The 17,996-nt window shown below is 35.5% G+C and overlaps 1 protein-coding gene across 1 annotated transcript in view; it reads left to right on the top strand.

Moving 5' to 3' along the window:
- The window catches only part of LOC126881301 (protein vestigial), a 266,771-nt gene that overhangs the window by 148,834 nt on the left and 99,941 nt on the right, over positions 1-17,996 (top strand). The window contains exon 3 of the mRNA XM_050645503.1: positions 4,658-4,825. Within this exon, the coding sequence (XP_050501460.1) occupies positions 4,658-4,825 (168 nt within the window). The remainder of the gene's footprint in view (positions 1-4,657; positions 4,826-17,996) is intronic.

Raw genomic sequence — 17,996 nt, 5'->3', positions numbered from 1 at the left:
TTTGACTTGAGCTTTCAAATGCAGTCAGCAGAATTGCTATTTTATTTTTAATCAAAAGTTATTTGGGTTCAAAAATTGCAGTTTTTTGATTTTTTGAAAGTTCAACCACGTTTATCTCTAAAACTATGCATCCTACGAAAAAACTTGTAAGATCATTTTTTGCTGAGAATCACCCAAAAAATACAAAAAAATGTTTTGTTTTGCGAAAAATCGCTGTTATGTAATTCCTCAAGTTCTTTGTTTATAGAAAACTTATCGACATCCGGATCAACTGCTACCCAAAAAATTCGTGTTCTACGGGTCAAAATACATAAAAAAACTTGGGTAAGTCCATCTGAATTAAGGAGGCCGTTGTACCTCCTCTGGCGACAGGACTATACCTACCTAAATTAAATTTGAGGCAAAAATGAACAAGCCTGATCTACTGTCCAGCCCATAGTAGCTACAAGACATAATAAATAAAATCAATGATGCAGCTTAAGAAGGGATCGGCATGATCCCAAGGAACAAATAGCATAGGTACTCATCAACATTGTGGTGGATCTATTATTATGAGATTGAGAATGCAGAACACAACCAGAAACAAGAATATCAAAAGCGGCTGCAAAAAATGACCCAAATGATAGACGACATAATGCAAGATTAAACAGAGAAGTAAAAACTTAGAAAGTAAAGCAAAATATACCTCATGGAAAAGTAGATGCGAAGGGCTTAACAAGAATATAGAATCAAAAAGATCAAGAGAAGCATAATGGAAAACGGTAAAAATCGTTAGAACAAAAAACAACTTGTAGAATAGCATTAATAGGAGGAATATTGTACTTATATGGAATATCTGACAGGAACAAATCAGCAATAATTCATGAACAGCATCAAAATAACATATGAAATGGAATACGGCGAAAATTATCTATAAAATAACAGCACAGGAAGTCGAAGATGAAATAACAATTCTAAAAAGTCGAAAAGCATGTGGATTACAAGGTATGCCAAACAGATTACTAAAACACAGCCCACGAGTAATATAAGAGTTACTAGCAGAGACATGTAAAGAGGGTAGACTTGGCTAGGGATATGCCACTCAATGCATCGAGGTGTAACGCCGACATAGGATTGAGTGGTATAGCCATCTTTGTCAGGCAGATGTTAAAAGTCGCTTGGTTAAAAGAGATAGATAGACCACCGATCGACTGTTTACATGCTGTTTCCGCGTTACGCTTTTTTGGTGAGTACCTATGCCGAGTCTAGGCTTAATATGTCAATTTGTCAATGGTTACTAGCATAATATGTAAAAATTGTTCAAACAATAGAGGACGGAACGTCATAAATTCTCGACAGTCGAGGATAATAAAAATATAAAAAAATAAGAAAAATTAAAATAGATAAAAAAAGATGACATATGTAGAAGAACAAAATGGCTTTCGTTCAGAAAGATCATGCATAGGCAGCATATTTGCTCTAAAGCAGGTTATTGAGAAACGATAAGCCCCACAATCTTTTAACTAGTACCTATAGCGTTTACAGATCTGACAAAAGCAAACGATAGAGTACCACTTTTAGTGCTCTAGGTAGCGATGGAAAAGTAAGGAATAAACAAAAAATATATAAAAGCAGTACAACGGCTTTACAAAAATATGTTGCCAAATATTAAGACTGACAAAAGATTAGTTAGAACCATTTCTACTAGCAAGTGTATAAAGCAAGGCTTCCGCATAGCGTGGAGAAAGAAGTGCTTCAATATGAACATCACTATCGAAGACGTGATATTTTACAGGATATACTTCGCACACGACAGCCATTCTAGCGAAAACGCGAATTATGTGGACTGTATGCTTAGGAAACTGGAAAAGGAGTACACCAAGTAGAGCTTTATAATAAATATACAGAAAACAGACTACTTAGTTTCATTGTAAAAACCAGAAAGCCTACAAATTGAAATGGGAACTATAAGATCAGCTGCATCGTTCATATACTTGGAAGCCCAAATAAAATCACAAGAAGGATTTCTCCTAAAAATAGATAGCTAAAAAATGGACTATGTCCACTAGAAGAAATGGAATTATACCAAGACGGTCAGGGCCGGCGATAACGGGCCTGCAAGGGATGCACTGCAGGCGGGCGCCCCTGTTTGGTCGGCGCCAGAATGAGCTTTTTTCTGCTTGTGTTATGCAAAATACTTAAATAGAAAAATTTATTTTTTAGATGTGGTTTACATTCGTCATAATACCCTAATCTGTGTTTGTTTATTTTTGCATATCACACATGTAAAATATACAAAAATATGCAATGCCGCATTTATAATTCTTACTATTAGGTAGTAGTAAAATTTATTCGTCAAAGATATCATATTTCAACCAAACAACTTTGTTCTTAATGAGAATGCTTTGTTTATTTTCTTCAAATTCCTTGCAAGTTGTTAGTTTTGTATCAGCAGTTATGAGAGGAAATGAATGATTTCTATTAAAATAAACAAGATTGTGATACCGTTTTCTTGCCGCCTGTCTAAGTCTAAGTTTAAGTATTATGTACCTATTAATAGGTACCAAGTTTAGTATTAATCCCATAAAAAACATAATATTTAAAATAAACATTTTACAAAAAATCTAGTTTAGAGCTCTTTAGATTTGGTATTATTTCATGTGATTATAATACAGAATAGTTTGTCAGTTGTACTCTGCAGTTAAAGAATCTAGTGTTGTATTCAATTAATGTAAAATTATATTTGTTAAGTACTCAGTACTATTATCAAATTACGGGTTCACATTACTGCAGAAGCATAATCTTGAGGTTATAAAGTTATTATTTTTAATTAGTTAAAAATAACAGTGGATTCAAAAAAATATCTGGGGTACAAATCGAAAAAGAAAAGCCGAAAAAGAAGAAATGACAAAAAAAACAATCTTAGTTCTCTTAGCCAATTTCTTAAAAAAGTCAAAGTGAAGTTGTTTTGTCAGATGATGGGCCCAATAAAACTGTAACCGAACTTTATTTTCCGTGGATATTTGCGGATAGCGGGACACCGACTTAAGTCGGTGCCTCGTTGCCCGAAACACACATTTTTAGAACACAAGTTCAAAATCAAGCCATTAATGGGGAGAAAAGCTCTTCTAGCTACCCCTAAAATCAGGTGGTATAACAGCATAAAGTAATACACAGGATGTCCCATTACCCAGGACATCCAAGGTAACGTTCAGTACAAAGCCTCCTCATTCGTTATGTACTGCGATGAGGAGGGGTGGTGGTAAAGCTTGGGGGTCAGATAGATACCACTCCAGGTTATGGGCGGTCAGATAGGTACCACTCCAGGTTACGCAGTCTGGGCTTCGATGTTTTACCCTTCGCTTCGTTATCGAACGTATTCGCTTCGTATCTGTTTAGTATACGAAGCGAATACGTTCGATAACGAAGCGAAGGGTCAAAAATCGAGGTCCTGGCCGGTTTGATCTTGTGGGTCTCACTTCACTGTTCCATTAGAACACACATAATGTCCCTGAGGCTGGGGTTGTACGAGTGTACGAGTATCTGTGTGTATGTGTGTGTGTGGGGGGGGGGGCGCCAGTGCTAGTTTTGCAGGCGGGAGGCGGGCACCTTATACCCTAGCGCCGGCCAGGGCCGCCCAGAGCCAGGCCGGGCCCCGGGGATAAGACCCGGCCGGGCCCCCCCCCCCCAAACCCAGTTGAACAAAAATTCCCAAAAATCTCATAAACTGGGATATGTAATAGTGAACACTCATGCTATTGACACAGGAAGGAAGAAAATTAAAACAGTTTTAACAATTAAACTTTGTTTTTAATTATTTACAATAGAACTGTTAGTTACAACATAACTTTTCTTGCTTTCATATCCGCAAAGTTTTGGATCACGTGGTCGAAATCAAGAGTTTTGCAAGTTTCGACTCTATGCTTAACAGTCCCAAATCAGATAATCGTTGTTGACCCATAGTAGATCTTAGACAATTCTTAATTCGGCTCAAAACACTAAATGATCTCTCGGCCTGAGCAACGGATACTGGTAGGCAACGGAATATGCGAAGAGCAATGCACACGTTGGGGAAAAGATTTGTCACATTAAGGGACACGAGCTTGTTCAATTGTTTTGCATTTCTTGCATATTGCCTTTTCCAAATGCATAATATTCCTTATAATAATTTCATAATTAAAACCGCAAGCAAATGTTGTAAAATATTTTAATAAAAGGAATTTTTTTAAATTTGCTAACGGCCGGGCCCGGGCCCCCTTGGGCCCCGGGCCCCGGGGATTTTGCCCCCCCTGCCCCCCCCTCTGGTCGGGCCTGGCGCTGGCACTGAAGACGGTCCAGGAGAGAAGAGGTCGAAGATAGAGGACTTCCAGGGATTTAAAAACTGACGATTACTTCGACAGAAAATTATGGAAATTAGAATTCAGGAAACAGCTATAACTGTAGAATAATATTAACACGTATATTATCACGTATTTTTTAACTTCGAGATGTGAATATCGTCGCGTCCTCTGCGTAATGTGCAAAACCTAAACATGTATCTCTATTTTAATAATTGTAATGTAATGTATTAGGTACTTCAATATTAAAATTGATCTTTAGCCATAATCTCTAATGGTCAGTTGACGATAAACTGAACTATGTAATTAAAACTTTTTTACTATTATTCATTTTTTTTTAGATCCACAACCAGGTGTGGATGACGATGACTCTCAAGAGGCGGGTAGTTCGAGGGCTCAATATGTCTCTGCAAATTGCGTGGTGTTTACCCATTACCAGGGTGATGCAGCCTCCGTAGTAGACGAACATTTTTCTAGGGCCTTAGATAAGACTTCAACACATACCAAGGGTAAGTAACAGTTTGTTAAAATATTACTAAAAATCGGCTCGTCTTTATAATCTTTACTTACATGAATATCAACACAAATATGCTAATAAGCGTTAATATTTTTATGCATCTAGGTAGTGATATTTTAAAAGTACCTAAATTAAAACTTATACTAAAATCACAATAAAGATGCACTAGAAGTCAACAAATCAAGACACGTTGAATGTTAGGCACGAGGAGCACTCCCGAATAATAATTTACAATGTATAAACTTTGTAAATCATGATTTGGGATTTACAATGTACTTACATTGTCAATCATGATTTGGGAGTGCTCTTAGTAACATTTAAGGTGTCTTGGTTTGTTTATTTCTAGTGCATCTTTATTGTGATTTTAGTATAGTTAAATGAGTTTTGGGGCGAATACTCTCAAAACGATCGATGTGTCTGGTGTCCTGTGACCTTCTGTAATGGTTTATAGAAGTTTAATCGTAGTATCGTAGCAATATCTTTTCAGAAATTTTTTGTCATCAAAGACCAAGATAGGCATAGACAACTTCACTGCTATTTCAGTGCTTAACAATTTATTTTGCCAATTTATTTTGTTTTGGAGTTCCAAAAAAATTCATTCTGACTCATTGTTTGAGAAAATTTGCCAAGAATTATGAAAACTAAACTCACCACTTAAAGTTTTATCATTAATAACTACAACTAAATGCTCTTCAATATTTTCGGTTTTAGAACTATATCCTCGATCACTTAAAATTAATTTGTACATTGAAAATGAACATTCTACATCTTCTATATTCTCGAAGTGTTTCGGAAGTATCATCATCTAATTATTACTAATTACTAATTCTATTAAATAGTCATAGCAGAAAAAGAAATGAAACAAGCAATAAATTCCATAAAGAACAATAAGGCTTGAGGACCAGGAAGAATATTGTGGCGGAGCTAATCATATATGGTATAGGAAGAGTGGTCAAAGAAAGATAGGTGATGTATACCATTAAAAGGGGAAAGTTAGAATATCTTGGACACATAATGAGAAACGGCACTAAATACAGATTACTGAAGGTAATCCTTCAAGGTAAAGTATTCGGAAAGCGAGGAATTGGGAGAAGAAGAATATCATGGTTAAAGAACCTGAGGAAATGGTTCTCCACAACAACAACTAATCTATTTAAAGCATCAGTTAATAAAATAATTATAGCCAGAATGATCGCCAATATTCGAAACGAATAGCCACTAAAAGAAGAATAATACAGAAATTAAGAGAAATTATATGCCGAATCATGGAAAGACCAATAAATGGAGATGACGTTCCCAAACAATGGCGGGAAGCCTATATAATATCGATATACACTTAAGAAAGGAAATAGAAAAGAACACGAAAACTACAGGGGAATAAGCGTCATCCCTACCATCTAACCAACTGATCGAAAACAAGATAGTTGCCAACTTCAAAACAGCAAAAGGACTTCAACAGGAATGTCCAACTAAAGGTCCAACTCTATTTAAAACATTTTAGAACAAGCACAGACAGCTTGAAACTCAAAATGTAGGTGTGTGAGAATACCAATCACAGACGATCATCTCTACACGTCTCTACACATTGTGTTTCGCAGACGACCAGGTGGTGATGGCTCAAGATGAGGAAGATATCAGTAACATGGCAAGAAAGCTAAAACAGGAATACGAAAAGGTGGGCCTGCAAAAATATGAAGAAAACGGAATACTTAGAAATATCGGTAGAAGATGTATACACAATTTGGAAATAGAAGAAAACACAAAAATAAAAAGGAACGAAGAATTTTAAATTATTTGGGTTTTATAGTGTCGGAAACGCAACAACAGAAGAAGAGACAAAAAAAATAATTGGAGCAAACAATATCTTGTATAAGACAACTCCATAGTGTATCTGGAAAAAATATAAAAGAAAAAACAAACAAAAATGACATACAAAACAATAGTACGAAGTATTATGACATATCTATGAAGCAGAAATTTGGATCATAAACAAAAAATACACCAAAGGAGCATTCTGGCCACTGATATGGAATCCTGGAGAAGATGCTGTGGCCTGACCAAAAGAGACAGAACAGACAGAGATAGACAGATAGATAGTTTTTTTTACACAAAAATTTGGTTTGAAGTCAAGTTTTTTTGAGTAAAGTATCCCGCAATCCCGCACAAACCTTATGGAAATTAGGTCCCAGTGGATTTAGTTCATACTTTGGGAAAATACTCTTTGAAGCATTGTGATGAAAAGTTCTCATGGGCACAACTCGATCGTATGGAGGATTTTCAAGATATAGAGGAACAAACTCGGAAAATTATAAGATTTACTGGGTATTCCAATTCCCTGAGTTACTGGTTATCTGGCAACATGTAGAAATTTGGATCAAAGAAAAGTACTAGTAGTCTAGGATTTTTTCCTGGCTATATAATGGCGACCTTTACTTTGACCTTGACCTTAAACGGGCGTGATCTTCTAGAGTTTCGAGGGTTTTCGGCATTAACTTGATGTAAACAGATTACTCATGGATTTTTGGGATCGCTAAACACGAATATGCCATCAGAATTGACCTTCGGAACACGTGGTGGCCAGGGCCACTCCAAGGGACGTCATCTTCTAGAGTTTCAATGGTTTTCGGCATTTAATTGATGCAAATGAATTACTGGAGGGCTTTTTGGGGTCACTAAACATGAATATGCCACCAGAACCTACTCCCGGAGCACCTGGTTTCCAAGTTCAATGAAAGGGGATCCTGGAGTTTCAAGGGTCTTCGGTACTACTTTAATGCAAACGGATTAGTTATAGGTTTTTTGGGTTGCTGAACACGAAAACGTGATCAGCACAGACGCAGGAGCAGCTGGTGCCTAAGACAGGTTATCTTCTGGAGTTTCGGAGGAATCAAATGGATTACTCTTAGGTTTTTGGGGTTGCTGAACATGCATACACTATCAGATCCGACCCACGAATCACATTGTGCCTACGGCACGTCATCTTCTGGAGTTTCGAGGGTTTTCGGCATTAACTTGATAAAAACGGATTACTCATGGATTTTTGGGGTCGCTGAACGTTAATACGCCATCAAATCCGACCCACGGAGCACCTGGTGCCTAAGGTTATTCATCTTCTCCAGTTTCGAGAGTTTTCGGCATTAAATTGATACGAATGGATTACTCATGGCTTTTTGAAGTCGCTGAAGACGAATACACCATCAAAACAGACACCGGAGCACCTATCGCCTAAGGCACGTCATCTTCTGGAGTTTCGAGAGTTTACGGTACTAAATTGATGCAAACAGATTGGTACACACCGAGTACTCGTAGGTTTTCTGAGTTGCTGTGCAAAGAAAGCGTACAAATTAACGAAAAGTTTTTTTTGCTGTTTGCAGATTTTTATTAAAATAACTATTTTGTGTTATTCAATTGTTTTAATTATTTATAAATATAAACTCAATTTATATCTGACAATGTTTTTCCATCATTTATTTTAAGATCGATTTACTATATTCTATTTTGATAGTGTTATTCTTCGTGGTCACTAGATACTCCAGAGTCTTTTATCTAAGTCATATTCGTGTTCATCAACCCCAAAAACACAAGAGTAATCCGCTTGCATCAATTTAGTACCGAAAACTCTCGAAACCCCAAAAGATGACGTGCCTTAGGCACCAGGTACCCGGTGTTCGTTCTGATAGCGTATTTGTGTTTAGCAGCCCCAAAAACCCAATACCCATCTGCATCAATTTAATGCCGAAACCTGTTGAAACGCCAGAAGAAGACCTGTCTTAGGCACCACGTGCTCCGTAAGTCGGATCTGATGGCGTATTCACGTTCAGCAGCCCCAAAAACCTGTGAGTAATCAGTGTACATTAATTTACTATCAAAAGCTCTTGAATCTGCAAAGCATGACGTGCCTTAGGCACCAGGTGCTCCTGTGTCTGTGCTGATCACGTATTCGTGTTTAGCAAACCCAAAAACCTATAACTACTCCGTTTGCATTAATGTAGTACCGAAGACCCTCGAAACTCCAGGAGCCCCTTTCATTGACCTTGGAAACCAGGTGCTCCGGGAGTCGATTCTAGTGGCATATTCGTGTTTAGCGACCTCAAAAAACCTTCCAGTAATTCATTTGCATTAATTTAATACCGAAAACCCTCGAAACTCTAGAATATGACGTCCTTTGAAGGTCAATGTCAAAGTAAAGGCCGCCATTGAATAGCCAGGAAAAAATCCTAGACTACTAGTACTTTTATTTAATCCAAACTTCTACATGTTGCCAGAAAACCAGTAACTCAGGGAATTGGAATACCCGGTAAATCTGATAATTTTCCGAGTTTGTGCCTCTATATCTTGAAAATCCTCCTTACGATCGAGATGTGCCCATGAGAACATTTTATCAGGATGCTTCAAAGAGTATTTTCCCAAAGTATGAACTAAATCCACTGGGACCTAATTTCCATAAGGTTTGTGCGGGGTACTTTAAACTAGTTTGACTTAATGCATTTTAAAACCGAGCTCTAATAATAACTTACTCATTTATAATAACTTCAGCTTTAATAATATCATTATTGATCTTAACCAGAAGGTGATAAGAAGGAGTGTGTATCTTATTAGGTACCCTGATGAAATGTTATTCAAGTATTTTGCTGTAAAAATTAAATGTTCGTTCTTATACAGGGTGTTTCATTAATAATTGTCCATATAGTAACAGGAGAAACCTTAGCACAAAATACGAAGATTTAACCTAAAACACTTAAATAAAATGTGGTTCCTTACTGAGTTACAGGGTGTTTTATCTAAAAATTTAAAAACTACTTTTGCTCAGCATTTTAAAACTATTAGACGTATCCTTTTCATACTTGGCAGGAAGTATAGGTACTGTACAAACTACTAAATTATGTTAAACAAACGTTTCTGGCTACTGCCAGAGGCGTACGACTGGGGAAAGTGAATGGTTGAACCTTTCTAAATTCTACGCCACTGGCGGAATTGCTATTTTAGTTCAATTTTTGGATTCTCCAATACTTTCTATGAAAATAATATATTCTTCATTCGTAACGATAAAGTCATTAGTTTTCGAGATCTTTTGAAGTTAAAAATGAAACGACACGGTTATTTTGATTAATGTATTTTGTCGCTTCATTTTTAATTTCAAATATCTCTAAAACTAATCATATTATCGTTACGAATGAAGAGTATATTATTTACATAAAAAGTATTGGAAAATCAAAAAAATACACTAAAATAGCTATTTCGTCAGTGGCGTAGAATCTGGGAAGGGTCAATCAGCCACTATACCCTGTCGTACGCCTCTGGTAGTAGCTAGAAACGTTTATTTATCTTAATTTAGTAGAGTGTACAGTACCTACACTTTCTGCCAAGTATGATAAGGATACGCCAAATAGTTTTAAAGTACTGGGTACAAATAATTTTTAAATTATGAATCATAAATTCATCAAAATAACTATGCCGTTTCATATTTAACTTCAAATATCTCGAAAACTAATGACTTTATCGTTACCAATAAAGAGTATATTATTTACGTAGAAAATATTGGAGAATCTAAAAATTGCGCTAAAATAGCAATTTCGCCAGTGGCGTAGAATTTGAGAAGGGTCAACCATTCACTATTCCCTGTCGTACGCCTCTGGTAGTAGCTAGAAACGTTTGTTTATCATAATTTAGTAGGGTGTATAGTAGTCGCACTTTCTGCCAAGTATGAAAAGGATACGTCGAATAGTTTTAAAATGCTGAGCAAAAATAGTTTTTAAATTTTTAGATAAAACACCCTGTAACTCAGTAAGGAACCACATTTTATTTAAGTGTTTTAGGTTAAATCTTCGTATTTTGTGCTAAGGTTTCTCCAGTTACTATATGGACAATTATTAATGAAACACCCTGTATAAAATATGAATGTAGCATCCCACAAATGATAGTTTCAAATGGTACAATTAAATAGCAGAACAAGTTCGTCTCATCAACCAAAGCACACAATTAATCTTTGTTGTAATTAATACCAAAAGTCTGTTCACATGTACTTTTACCTTCTGAACGATCTCCGACTCCTTTTATTCTCAAAACCTCGATCACTATACGAGTTCCGGGTTCCGAGAACTTTATAAACATTACAAATTACAAGCGGTGCGGTAATGTGATTAAAGCAACTTGAAGAAAAAATTATAGGAAAGATAGAGACCTGAAGAAGTAGCCGCTGCCTGGAGTAATTTAAGCCTGATAGCCATCTCTCGAGACCAACGTATCCAAAGAGCGAGAGAGATGCCTGGAAATATTTTTACTTTCTGATGGATTTATGAAAGTAATTACGTTAGTGAAATGACATAAATAAAGAATGATTTATTGAATATGAAGAAAGACACATAGTCGCGCTCTAAACAATGTAACAGGGTCGTATATACATTGTATAGAAAGTAAAAGTGATTGAAACGGTGGACTTTTCTTTATTTGACTTTTCTTTTTATTGGCTGTGGAGTGTTGTTAAAGGTAAAAAGGTAATAGCTGGATTGATTCCCTTTCTTAGTGTGAACGTAATCTATGTTGACTTGGAGCTATTATTAACTTTAACTCTTTGTAGTATCTGAGAGGCTAGGGTCGGATTTTCATGGCAGGCCATTAGGACAGTGTCATCAGCATGTGTTGCAATTGTACAATCTGAAGTTGGTATGTCTGCTGTAAACAGGAGGTACATTGTGGGATACTTCCTTGGGATAGAGTAATGAGGGCCTCTCTACATATTATTTGGAACGATCTGCCGGTCAGATGATTGTAGGAGCATGCAGATTGGATGAAGCAGTCTTCTCTTATGTATTGATATTAAACTTTTATGCCAGACCTTGTCGAAGGCTTTGGAGACATCCGGGAAGCATGCTGTACAATATTTATTGTTCTCGAGAGCATCTTTTGCGGTTCTTACTAGTATATGAACCTGTTCGATTGTGCCATGTTGTTGTCGAAAACCGAATTGGTAATGTGCCTAATGCAACTTGAACAAAAAAATTATAGGAAAGATAGAGACCTGAAAAAGTAGCCATTGCCTGGAGTAATTTATGCCTTATAGCCCTCTCTCGAGACCAACGTATCCAAAGAGCGAGAGAGATGCCTGGAAATATTTTTACTTTCTGATGGATTTATGAAAGTAATTACGTTAGTGAAATGACATAAATAAAGAATGATCTATTGAATATGAAGAAAGAAACATAGTCGCGCTATAACCAATGTAACAGTGTCATATAGATCGTATAGAAAGCAAAAGTGATTTAAGTGATGGACCAATGCATACATATTTTTGATTCTCATTTTTTTTGACATCCATTTCATTGCGATCTATTTTACACAAAACAATAAAAAATACATGTGAGTAGAGATGACACAGTCAGTATTCGGCCAGTGGTGAATACCAAAAAAGTACAACACTATTTAAATTCTATTTGATTTCTAGTGTTGTGGTCAATACTGTTTACTCTTTTAATCTTCTGTTATGTAGGAGTGTTAGGATATTCGTGACCACTATGCTTTAATGATCATGAAGTCTATTGTGGTACTTGGAGCACAGAGAAATAAGTTCTTCTTTGACGCATTGGAATTGGAAAAATGAGTGGAAATGTACAATACTTATTACATTTACAGTTTATAAAATGCATCTAAAACATAAACATGTTAAAATTGGGGGCTTTTGGATCCGCGAAGCACTTGGTGCCCAGGGTTACTGCTAAGGCACGCCATCTGAAGTTTCGAGGGTTTTCGGCACTAAATGGATGTAAGCAGATGGAGATCTTTGGGATCACTGAATACGAAAATGTCATAAAAACCGATACCCTAAGCACCTGGTGCCCGGGATCACTGCTTGAGCATTTCGTCTTCTGGCTTTCGATTGTTTTCGGCAATAAATTGATGCAAACAGATTACTCGGGGTTTTTTGTGGTTGCTGAATACGAATATGACATCAGAAACTACCCTGGGAGCACCTGATGCTCAGGGTGAAGCTATGCAGTGACCTTAAAAACCCCGAGTATATTTGCATCAATTTAGTGCCGAAAATCTTTCAATTCCAGAAGATGACTTGCCTCAGCAGTGACGCTGGGCACCCACTGCTGCGGGTATCGGTTCTGATAACGTATTCGTGTTCAGTGATGCCAAAAGTCCCAAGTAATCTATTTGCATCAATTTAGTGCGAAAAACCAACAAAACTCCAGATGGCGTGCCTTAACAGTAACCCTGAGCACCAAGTGCTCCGGGGATTGGTTCTGATGGCGTGTTAATGTTCAGCTACCACAAAAAACCCTAATAAAAAATCTGGCCTTAAAATAAATACAGTAGAGCGTCGATTATCCGAACGTCGATCAACCGAACGATCGCTTATCCGAACTCCCAACTTGTCACGTAAACACTCGATTGAAAATGCCTTTTAACGTAAATGTTTTGTTCTTTCTATGAAAGATTAATTTGACATGAATAAACGGTTAGAGGAAGGTGAATCTTGAATCAAGTTATCCAATGAATAAAAAGTTGGTAAGGTGGTAAGTTACTTTATAAAATACAAGCATAAAAGTAACTTTATGTCCCAGCTTGATTCTTCTAAAGGATCCACAAGTCGTAAAGCGGTGAAACTTGCCTCAAACATGGATTTAGATGATGCTGTTAGAGATGCATCAAGTCAAACTAGTTTGATTTTATTCAGCAAACTTGACTTGACTTGAAAACCAAACTTTTTTTGACTTGATTTCGATATCTTTAGGTTTGACTTGAAATCAAACTTCTTCAAACAGTCTGAAGTTTGAATATCATATTGGGCAACGTGTTGTATTTCCAATTCTCTATACTACTCCGCCAATGGCGGATCTAGAAATTTCAAACCATCATTTTAAGCGATTTTTCAGTGATTTGGTGTTTATTTAAACAAATTTGCATTTTTTTATCGTAACATATCAATGGAAAAAACAAGGTTTTAAAAGAAGGGACCCAAAAATGTGAATATTAGGCATTATAACAAGTTTAAGTTTTTGATCTAATTTTAGTGTAGAAAACGTTAAAATACTGTTTTTTACATGTTCCTCCATTCCCAAAATAATATAAGTTCTTCGATTTGGCTGAAAATTTGCCCACACATAGCCAAAACACAGGACTTTAAGTGGTTCGAAGGATTTATATAGTTTTACAATACAGGAAAAGTTACATGCAATAATATCAGAGTCAAAATTATATATAGTCCAGTCGGGTTAGCATTTGATCTTGCATGCCAAACTACCCAAGCAAGATTCTATTTTTCTAATCTTTAGGGGGTCAATAGTAGTGTAAATTTAAAATCGCGAATGAATTCCGCCTTTACGTTAGCCGCCATCTTGATTTTAAAGTAGAACCGTTTCTGCTCAATATCTCCGCCATTTTTAACTTTTCGACAAAAAGAGTAAGGACTGAAATTGTTGAAAATATGATTTCGTATAATTCATTTTTTGTCCCGTCAAAAATTGGATCAAAAACTTGTTTTTAATTAAAATAACTTGATATAATGCGTTATAATGAATTTTTGAGTCCCTACTATTAAAACAATATTTTTTCTATTGATATTTTACGATAAAAAATGCAAATTTGTTTAAATGAATAACAAATCACTGTAAAATCGCTTAAAATGGTATTTTGAGAGAAAAAAGAAGAATTAAGCAGAAGCTATACACCAAGTTTGACACAAATCTGAGATCCAAAAGTTTTTGTCTGAGTGATTTGAGGGAGGGGGAGGGGGATTTCCCTATCCCCCCCTATGATATCCGCCTACTCCGCAAATTAGTTTGTAGTTCATACTCAGACGTCTATGTTTGGCTTGTTTATTACGTTCGTTTTGAAGTGTGCTTTGTGAGAAAATATCTGAACCTGGATATTTTTCGGCTCAGAAAAGTACCAGAACAAATTGAGTCTGATTTTTAAGGTATTCCCACTGCAAAAATTAAGAGAAACAATCTGTAGTCGAAGCAGCATTAATAATTAAGAAAAATAAATATACTGATTTATTTGATGTTGCGGCAGGTGATTTCAAAACAATGAAAATTGCAAAGTGCATAATATGTAAAAATAAAGAACAGCGTTATAAAATGACAAATAGTGAACTAATTCTTTAAAACGAAATTGAAAAGTGGCAAAAAATGCATTAAACCTACTCTATTAAAAATATTATATTTTGTTGTTCCTTCATAAATTTTTGTTAAAGTAGACTAAATTACACTTGTTATGATAAAAAAACCATTCAACGAATTCTTTGTTTTAATCTAGTAATAACACTCAAATAAGAATATAAAACAGTGATATCGATAAAACGAAACTTGCAAGCAATTCTAAGCTTACAGCAATCATTTTTAAGAAATTTATTACCCTGTTTTGACTATAATCGCTTCCTATATCAAGTTACTTTTATATGTAACTCATTGTATTATTAAATTTCTTATCTTAATTGGCAACTAACATGTCTATCTCAACAAAAAAGTATATCTCTACGAAATAAATTATTTTTCAAACTCTTTCAAACTAGTTTGACAAACAGTTGAATTTTCAAACCTGTACGATTGACCAGTTTGACTTGACTTAAATTATTTGTCGGAAGGATTGACTTGAGTTTGACTTGAAATTAAGTCAAACTCAAGTCAAGTTCAAACATTCAAGTCAAACTCTTGCAACTCTAGATGCTGTATATGTAGGTATAACTGATTTACTCAGAAAAGATCTCAGGGAGAACCTATTTCTGGTCCGATTCTATGTGAAAAAGCAGTTCAATTCAACGAAAAACTCGGAGGGCCGTGAAATTTTCAAGCCAGGATATGCTGGTTAAAACGACTTAAGTCAAAATATGGCATTAAAGTACAAGAATAAAAACTGTCTGCTCGTTGAAAAAGAAAATGAAAAACTGAAAGATATATGTCTGAAACCAACTCAATAGGGCTTTTCATTCACAGTCATTTGTTTCGAGCTTCTGTCATATTTCGTATAATCCGTGTATATTAATGTTATACACGGATTATACAACATTTGACAGAAGCTCGAAACAAATGACAATCGATGAAAAGCCCTATTGCGACGAATGTGAGGAGAAGTTCAACTGTATGGGAGCTATAGGAACAGGCTTTCTTCGGCAGACGAAAGTTAAAGATTTTTAAGCGCTAGTAATTGACGCTTAAAAAATCTTCATTCTGTTTCAAATACGGCACTTTTTTCTTTCATAATTTTTATCCATTTTTCATTAAATATAAACATAATATATAGATATGTAAATATGGCATTCATTCCCTGTATAGATACATATGTGTGGCTATATCAATATAGTTCGATTATCCGAAAAAATAGATTTTCCTAACACCCCTGTCCCCAATTAGTTCGGATAATCGACGATCTACTGTATTGATTTGACATGTTTCAATGTAAATGCAATTATACATTTTTTCTTATGGTAGATTTTTTTCCTGACGCCATCCCGAACAAAATGCAAAAGTTGAACAAAATGCAAAAAGTTGCAAGTCGATAGGTGGTGTATTTAAAAATCGATTTATTCCGGTATTTTTCGTTCTAAATGCCTGGTCTACATAAAATATCAGTAAATAAGCAAATAATTTAAACAAAAAAATTCCTAATAATAAACGTGGTCGACTCGATAACTCAACAGACGGAAAGACTCAATTCGATAGGGGTAATTTAATAGTTTCATGGTTCGAGCCACGCGCCAGTCAGAAATGTTTTGAATGCAACAATCCGGAGTCTGATGTAAATTTGAGGCTTTCTAAATAACTCTTCCAAAATAACTCTTCCAAATATTTTGTGAGCGTCTTAAAACTATATCTAGACCTTGACCTATATCTTACAAGATTTAGAACAAACCGACTACTAACTAAACATCAATCTGGAAAAAGTCCAAAAAATTAAAATCGATATATATCATCTGTTTTTGCAGTTTGCGGTAGTATACATTTTAGTTGACATACTCCTTTGATAGGTGTAAAGATGGGAAACAACCTATATAATGTAAAATAAGTTAATATCGCTAAATTTCCCAGCTCGACTAGTTTCATTTGTCTTTATCTCACAACTTAATACGTTTTCCATCTTTTGCGCTATGTTGCCGGTTATTAGCGCGCTCATCACTGTACATTTAATAATATTATACCTGTAGCAAAATCATGAATTAGTTAAGGATTCCAAAGATGCTAATTTGCTCTATGAAATTAAAAAGCTACGTTTTCATATGTATGTAGTAAAACATTCAGAGTATGAAGATGTACATTATAGACAGTAACAATTCCCTAGCAATTTATTTACCTCAGCATCTCGCATAATATTTCTTCTTGTCCGCAAGCACCCCCAAATTTGACCTGTCCGGAAACGCTCTGTTCTCAAGTGCGCCGACACCAAAAAGAAGAACGGTACAACATCACTAATTCAAATATCGGTTTATATTTGCTGTCTACTCTCCCACCGCAGCCAATTTTTTCATTAAATTTAAAAATAATTAAGATTTAGAAAAAAAATTAACAAAATCCCAAAAAAAATAAATTCAGATATGTATAATACAATATTCCAGAATATATATTCCAAAAAAAAACAATAATCCGTCGTTTGGCACCGTTAATCCCTTTATCCTAAAGATAAATAACAGTTTGTCGACGAAAAATCCATTTGAACCAATGTTCGTCGACGAATTGTACATTCGATGAATTGTGCATTCGACCAACTGTTTGTCGACCAAATGTTGTCGACTAATTTTGCGTCTACGAAGTGTTCTCGACTAAGTTTCCTAGACCCTTAACAAACAAGAATGAATGACAGATAAAATATTGCAGGTGGTGAAAGAGCGAAGGAAATTAAAAGGAAGAAATGACAGTTAATACAAAAAGTTGCATAAGAATATACTAATACTAAGGGAAACAAAAAGAGCAAAAACAACTGGTTCGTGGAGAAATGTACGGAAATTGAGACACTGTACAATGCAAGCATGACGATTTACATTTAAACAAAAATATTGAAGAAGTACAGAAAACCAGAAAACAACGCAATAAGTCATAAAGTCATAGTTGTAGACATCGAAGGAAAGATTTTGACTGCAATAATTAAAGATAAATTAAGAACATGAAAAAATAGATGCAAGAATTATTAGAAAATTCAGCAAGAAGACCGACTGAAAGAGACAA

The sequence above is a fragment of the Diabrotica virgifera genome, chromosome 3 (assembly GCF_917563875.1).
Source record: "Diabrotica virgifera virgifera chromosome 3, PGI_DIABVI_V3a".
NCBI classification, from domain to species: Eukaryota; Metazoa; Arthropoda; class Insecta; order Coleoptera; family Chrysomelidae; genus Diabrotica; species Diabrotica virgifera.
This window is presented reverse-complemented; position numbering and strand designations above follow the sequence as displayed.